We start from the raw sequence: 9,846 nt of genomic DNA, 5'->3' as shown, positions 1-9,846 counted from the left end.
TGCCAAAAGATTTGTAGATTTGATGGTAGGAATATACTGGAGTCGCATCAGGGTAGGCAGGTGTGGGGATGGTTTTAGAAGATTGAAGAAAAGGGATAAGACAGAAAATAGTCGTCATGGGAAAATAAACATACTCTCAGTTTCTCTCTCTCTCTCTCTCAGGTCATCTGTTCTCATTTTGATTTTCTGCAAGTCACTTCATTCGTTTCTTTCAGAAGGCAGGTTTCCTCCACTTTTCTGTTTCTGTGACAGAAGATGGCCACCCCATGCACAGGTTTCTGTGATCACCCAGTTCATGCCCTTAATAGAATAACATTGTAGTTCTTAATTCCAAATTCCCAGGGGAGAAAACCTGATTGGTGCAGCTTTGGTCAGTTATCGAACTCAGGTCAAACCAACCATGGTCAGAAGAACAAGGTCAAATTGTACAAACATAGCTGTCAAGCCCAAACCCTCTGTGTGTTGGCGGAGGATTAGTTCTTAGAGAAGGGGACGTGAGCTCCCAGGTATCCCACAGACATCTGCCAAACATCCTCTGAGACACCAAATTCTTTAATTAAGAAGTTCTTGCCTTCTGCCTTCTTTCCTAGTTTTGTTTTCTTTGGATTGTTTGTTTATTTGCTTACTTTTCCTCCTCCACTAATGTATAATTTCTCAAAATTTTGTCCTTGATCCTCTTTTTCTTTATTTCTATATTTTTCTCCCTCGCCAACTTCATTTGTGCCCATGGCTTCAACTATCATATGTACATGGATAACCCCCCAAACCATACCTATGCTCTGCTCAACTATCATTTAAAAACTGCTCTTAAAAACTCCAAACGATTTTTTTTCTCTTTTTTCCCCTTGTATCAAAATCAGATGATGAATGTTAATTAGTTACGGTAAACATTTCATAATATAGGTAAGTCAAGTCTTTACGCTGTACACCTTAAACTTATACAGTGCTATATGTCAATTATATCTCAATAAAACAAAGGAAAAAACTGTCTCCACTTGAATATCCTCTGGTTCTCTTATTTATAGATGAGCTCATTATCTTCTCCCAAACCTACTCCTTCTCTTGGCTCCCTATTCCTGTTAAAGCCACCACTATCCTCTTAGGCATCCAAGCCTGAAGCTTCAGAGTTGTCTGACGTCCTACTTTCAAGGTCCATCAGCTAAGAAGGAGTATCACCTGCATCTTTTCCTCCCCTCCATGTCCCCTATCATTCTCCTAACTCTCATTACCTAAACTCCCATGGACTATTCTTAAAGTCTACTAAATCATCTTCCAGTTTACAGTCTCCATCCAGGTTGTAAACTATTCTTGCATTAATATTCAAAAAGCCCAGCTCCATTCATGTTCTCCCCACCCGCTCAAGAATCTTCAACAGCTCCTCCCTGCATACTCGATAAAGGGCAAGCCTTGCCTGGCAACCTCCATGACATGTCATCAACAGACCAAGACTTATCTTCCATTTACCATCAGTCGAGGCAGACTGCTCGATCATCTCCTAACACATCCTGTGTATCCCTAGTGACAAGATTTCCTCATACTCTTCTTTCCTGAAGCCTTTCCTCAAAAGTGATCTTTCCCTCCCATTGCTTCCATTGGCTTTATTTGCATCTCTCTTATGGAAGACCTGTGTTTAGACATGGTTTCTACCTTTATCTGTAGAAATTACCTTTTTCCCTCTGAGAGACTACAATTTACCAAAGTGTGAAAACAAGGATCCCTTACAGAGTATACAAGAGCGTCGCACTTTGAAGGCATTTAATAAGTGACTTGATGAGGAGTTACTAAGGCCTGATGCTAGTATTATTGCTATTAAATCCTCATGTAGGCCTATTAAATATATTAATATGAACCTTCTCAATAGGATGCTTGGTAGGACACTGGAAACCTTTTCAATGGGATGCTTGGTAGGACACTGTGCTATAAAAAGTTTGAAATAATTTTAATAACTTCTCTAGTCAAGCACTGCTGATGAGTTGATTGCACCTTAACAACAGTCACTCAACACACTTATGTGGTAAAAAGTAAAATTCAGTCACAGAGGAGGAAATTAATCAACACATTTTAATCACTCTAAACTCTCACTTAAAAGAAATAGTATTATGATAATCAAGCACAGTCTCTTCATAGGACCACTACTGCTCTCATGTACTGTTGACACCATGTTTGGAACTAAAACAAATGAAATGTCACAGCAAAGAGAGAATATTTGCAGTTTTCTTGTCCCCAAATCTTTATTTAGCCTCTGAATGTGTTGGCTTTGTACAATATAGTCTTTTAGTTAAATGATAAAACTCTACTTATGTATCAGCTTAGGGGATGTGCCCCTGGCATCATAGCTGGCGATAGGAATTGCTGTGGAGATGAAAGCTGAAAAATTGGTGGTCCTCATCACTATTTTCCATCCAGGTAGGAATAATTGCATACTTACTCTTTTGATATTTATCAGTTAAAAAACAAGATACCCCCTCTTTCTCTTGCTTCTTCTGAACTTCTTTTAAAAACAAAGCATAGGGACTTCCCTGGTGGTGCAGTGGATAAGAATCTGCCTGTCAGTGCAGGGGACACGGGTTCGATTCCTGGTCCGGGAAGATCCCACGTGCTGCGGAGCAACTAAGCCCGTGCAACACAACTACTGAGCCTGCGCTGTAGAGCCTGTGTGCCACAACTACTGAGCCCATGCGCCACAACTACTGAAGCCCACGCGCCTAGAGCCTGTGCTCCTCAACAAGAGAAGCCACCACAAGGAGAAGCCCATGCACTGCAATGAGGAATAGCCCCTGCTCGCCACAGCTAGAGAAAGCCCATGCACAGCAACGAAGACCCAGTGCAGCCACAAATAAATAAAGTTAAATCTTTTAAAAAAAAAAAAGCATAGGGAAAAGCTCCTTGACATTAGTCTTATCAAGGATTTTATGGTTATGACACCCAAAGCATCACAACAAAAGCAAAAATCAACAAGTGAAACTACATCAAACTAAAGAGCCTTCTGCACAGCAAAAGAAACAATCAACAAAAACGAAAAGACAACCCACAGAATGGGAGAAATATTTGCAAACAACATATTTGATAAGGGGTTCATATCCAAAATATATAAGCAACTCATGCAATAGCAAAAAACCCAAACAATCCAATTAAAAATGGGCAAAGGATCTGAGTAGACATTTTTTCCAAAGAAGATATTCAAACGGTCAACAGGTATATGAAAAGGTGCTCAACAGCACTAATCATCAGAGAAATACAAATTAAAACCAAAATGAGATACCACCTCACACTTGTTAGAATGGCTATTATCAAAAAGTTAAGCAATAATAAGTACTGGTGAGGATATAGAGACATGGGAACCCTTGTGCACTGTTGATGGGATTGTAAACTGGTGCAGCCACTATGTAGAACATTATGGAGGTTCCTCAAAAACTTAAAAATAGAACTACCATATGATCCAGCAATCCCACTTCTGGGTATATATCTGAAGGAAATGAAATCAATATCTCAAAGAGATATGTGCATTCCCATGTTCATTGCAGCACTATTTACAACAGCCAAGATATGAAAATAACCCAAGTGTCCACTGATGGATGAATGGAAAAAAATTGTGGTATATATACACAATGGAATATTATTCAGCCATAAAAAGAATGAAATCCTGCCATTTGTGATGACATGGATGAACCTTGAGGGCATTATGATACGTGAAGTTAAGTCAGATGGAGAAAGACAAATACTATATGATCTCACTTACATGTGGAATCTAAAAAAATCCAAACTCATATAAACACAGAATAGGGGCAGGGGCTGGGGAGTGGGGGAAATGGGTGAGGGTGGTCAATGGTACAAACTTCAAGTTATAAGATGAGTAAGTTCTGGGGACGTAATGTACAGCATGGTGACTATAGTTAACAATACTATATTGTATATTTAAAAGCTACTAAGAGAATAGATTTTAAAAGTTCTCATCATAAAAAAGGTTTATAACTATGTGAGGTGATGGATGTGTTAAGTAACCTTATCGTGTTAATCATTTTTCACTAAATACCCATATCAAATCATTACATTACACACCTTAAACTTACACAATCTTTTATGTCAATTATATCTCAATAAAGCTGGGGGGGAAAGAAACAAAGTAAAATATTTATTATTGACATGAAATGTTCCTTTCTACTTAATTAAATATATATATTTTTCAGTTTCCTTACACAGGCCTCTTGAGAATTGCTCCTAACAGAGAGATAGAACTAACTACATATCAGCAGATGTCACTCTCTAAGTGATCCTCCTCAACTGTCCTTCTGTCAGTTTCAGTTGGTTATTTTTTTTTCCTGCAAATTTCAACTGCCTTTTCTCCATTACCAATTTCAGTTTCCATTTTCAACATCTGATGAGCCTCCAAGAGCCACTAGGACTAGTATTTTTTTTTTTAAACATCTTTATTGGAGTATAATTGCTTTACAATGGTGTGTTAGTTTCTGCTTTATAACAAAGTGAATCAGTTATACATATACATATGTTCCCATATCTCTTCCCTCTTGCATCACCCTCCCTCCCACCCTCCCTATCCCACCCCTCTTAGGACTAGTATTTTTCACTTTGCCTGCATAAGGCTCATAATACAAGATATGCTTTCCTTTTGAATGCTGGCCCCAGTGTGAATATCTGTATAGTTTACAAAAGCCACATGGAACATTTTTCTACTCTGTGGCTATGTCTTTGCAACAGTGATATACTTCTTATTATCAATTTTTTTTTTCTGATGAAAGGCACAGTTCAGTTCATGGGACAAGCACTGGTTAAAATTTGCTACTCTTTTCAACAACATTGAGCAAATATTGTCTACCAGGTACCAAGCACTATTGTAGAGATTCAGCAGTAATAAAACAGATAAAAAGTCTTGCCTTCATGGCTCTTACATTCTACACGGACAGAACAAAAAATAATTAAAATATACAATAGGTGGGTGGTGATGTGTGCTCTGGGGAAAAAAAAAGTAAGAGAGTAGGGAACATCTAGGGGGTGCTTGCAATTTTAAAAAAGAGTTTTCAGAAAAGCTTTCATTGTGAAGGTGATGACATCTGAGTGAAGACCTGGAGGAAATGAGGGAGCAAGCCACGTGGGTAACGGGGGTAGGAACTGCTCAGGCAGAGGGAACACCTAGTGCAAAGGTGCACGTAGCCTGTCACAAGCAGTAAGGAGTTTTACTGTAAGCATCTGCCAGGGACAAAAATTCAGGCAAGGCTCTTTTTGTTGCTGTTATAAAGAATCCACCTACAAGAGAGTTTAATCAGCTTAAGATGAACATCAGTGCAGATCTGTTTAGTGTTCTCTCTCAGCCGTGACCTCATTTCTGATACTGACAGCCTGGACTGCCTCTTAGATTTGGTTGGAGCTTGGATGCATCCCCTGGCAAACCTGGATGAAACTAGAAGAGGGAGGTTTTGGTAGCTCTGTAGGCCCGTTAGTTATCTCATTCTCTCTTCACATGGGGCTACATATCAATCAGATGTAGCCAATGATTCCAAGTTTTAATGTAACCTAAAGTATAGTCCATTACCATATATGAACCAAGAAGTAAGTGTAATAGTTCTACTTCAGATTAGCTAACGGTGGAATCTTGTTCCACAAACAGCCAAGACACGGGTTACTGAGAACAAAGGTATTTCCCACGCCACCAAATTGTGCTTTCAGTGTTGTCTTCTTCTAGGTAGGTCAACATAGTAAAGAGGTCATTACCAACATTAACATATATAGAATTTCCAGGGATTGTTACACTTATATTCAACAAATAGAGATAATCTGCAAGGGACCTAACCATCCCATAGCTAGCACAGTCGGGTAACAATGCTCTTCTCGCCCAGCAATCCACACTTCCTTCTAAGGGGGGGTCCCAATTTACTGAGGGGTATGTTTTCCTAAAGCTTCTTTTCATACCCTTGGAGCCCACTCCCAAACTCACTAAGAATAAAATACTGTTAAGAACTCAACAAATGGACATTTGAAAGCCGATACTGGGTTTAGTTTATTTTAGCCCACCTTTGATTTGTTTGGAGACTGAATTCCTTACACATAAAGATCAGTATTTATTTCATGAGAACAAAGGTTTAAGAGGCAACCAAGATATATTTAGTAAAGAGAAGGTGATTGAACCTCCAAATAGGTCATGGTGACTTATCAGCAACTGAAAATAGTATTTTAAGATCATACTAGTTCTCTGTGTGCATCATTTAGGTTTGTTTTGGTTGTCTGATTTAAGTTGGCGTTGGCAGTTTTGAACAAACACAGAAAGACTTTAACATATGGCTAGGTACGTTGTTTTAGATCCAAATCAGGTATTGATCATTAGGACTGTGGCTTGGTATAAATTTAGAATTACTGTAATCTAAAGTGTTGGGGTCGTTACATACTTATATTTAGGAGTGGCCAGAGATAACATTTCTATTATGAAACCATGCTGTAATCAAATCGACAACTTGGAAATTTACCAGCATTTTAAAAAACTTCACATATTTTAATCCGTCAATTTTTGTTCTTGATATTCTGAAAAAGTCATCAGAAAGAAGCCATTTATCATTCTTTTTCCCCATGAAGGAAGGCAATTTCCTAATGAATGAGGAAATCTTTCATTTTAGATGGAAAAAATAATACAATAGGTCAATTATACTAAATTTAAAAGAGTAAAGTTTTTACTACATTTATATTTAATATACGTTATTCTGGAAAGCAAATACATGTGAACACAATGGGGATAATAGTAGTATCGTACCTTGTGGATTATAGGAGGATTGAAGGAATTAACACATAAAACATTCTTAGAACAGTGGCTGACACATGAAATGCTCAGTAAATGTTAGCTGTTATTCTACTATGTGATAAAGTGAGGAACTGTCACTAGTATTCATGGGTGCAATTCTTGCATTTTACAGAAAAAGTGGTTTCATCCACTTTTTACAGAACCTAGTATGCTTTCTGTTCTGAGGGCACAATGAAGCTGAGAGGGATGGCTCCTCTAAGTGAAACTGACCCCTGCATTTAGTGCCTGAAATCAGAGGAAGCTTGTCAGTGTGGGCAGACACCAAGAGTAGACCAATCTGATCTCCTACTTCTTTTTTATCTCATGGAAACGAATGGAGGGTATCTGATGTGGACCCTTCAATCAATTGTTCCTGCTTAATGTTTAAAACTTTGGTTTACTGTGGGGTAAACTTCGGTTCCTGACAGTCATCCAAAATCTTAGTTTCTCTTCAGTTCCACTGCAGAATAAAAACTAAATTTACCCCAGTGGATTGTTACATCAAGTCTGGTATTATTTCTCCCAAGAGGCCATCTGCTTCTGGGAAAAGACAACAGGGTGTGCCCTCCATTACACCTCCATTTAACTGACGGTGCAATGATGTACAATTCCTTGTTGACCCCTGCAATTCAGAGTTATTGTCTTGGAACATAAGATTTGATGATCTCTTTTCACTCCATAGGATAACTGTAAAAGTATCCACCCAGTGTTCAATCCAACCCCCAGACATTGCTTCTGATGGCCTTAAATTCTTTTGATTAGTCTACGCACCACAAAAACTCAGATTACTAAAATTAGTGGGGAAGGGATGGATTCTTCTAAAACATCCCACCACCAGAACAGGTGTACTTGCAAAGTAAAGTTTGCCTAACGTATCCTCTGTCTCAAGTGGTACAAACGGCCCTGGAGGGTGGAGCCCTCACAACCTGCTTCCCTGGGCGTGCGCGTCTGTGGGTGTCGGGGTACGCGCAGGACACACACGGACCCATTCTCCCAGGGCAGCCCAATCACGGTCCCCCTCTCACCTCAAAGCCTGTCAACTCTCACGCCCCTCCTTGAACGCACAGCCCCTTTCTCCCCCTTCGCTCCTTCGTATCCCGCCTCCAAAGTACGACGCCCACTTTCATTGGCAGGTGCTCCTCTCACTCCTACCCTGAAACCAATCACTCGCGTTCTGGTGGAGAACGACGGAGACAATGGGAATTCTCGTTGCGGCAGCTGCCGGCCCCGAGCGCCGGGAGGCGGTGCAGGGGGCGGGGTACGGGTTGGGGGGTTAGGTGCCTTATGGAGTGAGGAGCGGGCAGAGGAGGCGGCGGCGGCGGCGTTTGCGGTGGCGCGGCTCCGCGTTCAGCCAGGCACCTCGAGGCCCTTTCCCCCTACCAGGTCCCCAGAAGCAGGGATCCCGGCCCTCCCTGCAGCTGCCGGGCTCTCCTGCGCGTGCAGCCCCGCGAATCTGCGTGATCCCGGCGGCTGCCCCTTTTCCCTGTCAGCGCGATGCCCGGGGCGGCGGCGGCGGCGGCTCCGGGCTCCTCGCGGCCCCGGCCGTAACCGCCACACCGAGCCCGGTCGGGCGGTTGGGGCCGTTGGACGTTTGTTTTCGCAGCCTTCCCCTCCCCCCCTCGCTGAGGCGGCGGGGGTGCGCGTTGCGAAGGGGGAGCCGAGAGACTCCTCCCCCTCCACGATACCCCCGCCCCTCCCCCTTACACACTCGCACGCACTATCGCGCCGGCTCCCACACGCTCGCGCGCCTCCCGCTCCGCGCCTCGGTGTTGGCCGGCATCGTCCAGGGCCCGCGGAGCCACCATGTCCACTGCCTCCTCCTCTTCCAGTTCCTCTCAGACTCCTCATCCCCCGCCGCAGAGGATGCGGCGCAGCGCCGCGGGTTCCCCGCCCGCCACCCCCGCCGCCGGGAGCGGGAACGGTGCGGGCGGCGGCGGCGGCGGCGGCGGCGGCGGCGGCGGCGGCGGCGTGAGCTGCGCCCCGGTTGCGGGAGCCGGCCGGCTGCTGCAGCCCATCCGCGCCACGGTGCCCTACCAGCTCCTGCGGGGCAGCCAACACAGTCCCACGCGCCCGCCCGCCGCCGCCGCCTCGCTGGGCAGCCTCCCGGGGCCCGGCGCGGCCCGCGGCCCCAGCCCGCCCAGCCCGACGCCGCCGCCGACCGCGGCCCCGACCGAGCAGGCGCCGCGGGCCAAGGGCCGCCCGAGACGGTCCCCAGAGAGCCACCGGAGGAGCAACTCACCTGAGCGACGGAGCCCCGGCTCGCCCGTGTGCAGAGGTAGCGAGCCCAACCCTTCCGTCCTCCCGGGCTGCGTCTCCCCGACGGTGCCCTCCGTGGAAACTTCAGCCTCTCCGGGCTTCTCTTTGCTAGTGCATTATCGAAGGTGTGAAAGTGGCTTTGGGAACCTCACCCCCCTGCGGTCGCTGCGGGGCTTGGATGAGCGAACTGCGGAGCAACTTTTATTCGACCCTCCTGCCGCCCCTCAGCTTTTATCTTCCATCACTCGCCTGTATCGAAAGGTTTTTCAGTTTAAGAGCTGATTAGCTCACTCATGTGTTTGCTGTTTGTAGTGGGGGAAGGAGGAGCTGGGCGAAACACTTAAAAAAACACGCACACAAACTCTCCGGCAGCAGATAAGGTGGTGGTTGTAATCTCTACAGCCTCTTTGTGCTTTCCTACAAAGTTCCTATAATGTGTCTGTGCCTACCGGGATAATTTTTTTTCTTTTTTGGGGGTGGGGAGGTGGAGGCACCAGTTATGATGTAAGGATATCCTGTTGGGTGTGTAGAGGGGACAGTTTTGGATGTGCAATTGAAGTGTATAGTGTTTGGTTTGGCTTTTTTTTTTTTTTTTTTTGGGCTCCCTCTTTTCTCTACTTTATATAGTCATATGCATCAGGGCGGTACTGCACTGGAAACAGTTTATGCCCAACTCAAGACTTTCATGGTAAATTTGTAAGGACCTATTTGTGGAGTGTGCTCACTTTTTTCCTTCTATTTTTAAGTACACTTAACAGTTCAGTTGAGCTGTTAAAGGATCTCAAGTTTCGTTTTTCTTAGGTGTC

General features: G+C 44.1%; 1 protein-coding gene across 2 annotated transcripts in view; it reads left to right on the top strand.

Annotated features, from left to right (window-relative positions):
* Positions 1–8,367: 8,367 nt before the first annotated feature.
* Positions 8,368–9,846, top strand: part of GLCCI1 (glucocorticoid induced 1) — a 125,603-nt gene continuing 124,124 nt past the window's right edge. Inside the window, exon 1 of one of the 2 annotated variants that reach the window (XM_061198544.1) lies at positions 8,368–9,059. In XM_061198544.1, the coding sequence (XP_061054527.1) occupies positions 8,588–9,059 (472 nt within the window). In that variant the 5' untranslated portion in view covers positions 8,368–8,587. The remainder of the gene's footprint in view (positions 9,060–9,846) is intronic. The other variant, XM_061198545.1, reaches the window with a different exon arrangement.

This window comes from Eubalaena glacialis, chromosome 8 (assembly GCF_028564815.1).
Source record: "Eubalaena glacialis isolate mEubGla1 chromosome 8, mEubGla1.1.hap2.+ XY, whole genome shotgun sequence".
Lineage (NCBI taxonomy): Eukaryota > Metazoa > Chordata > Mammalia > Artiodactyla > Balaenidae > Eubalaena > Eubalaena glacialis.
Note: the sequence above shows the minus strand (reverse complement) of the source record. Positions and strands in the feature narration are given on the sequence as shown.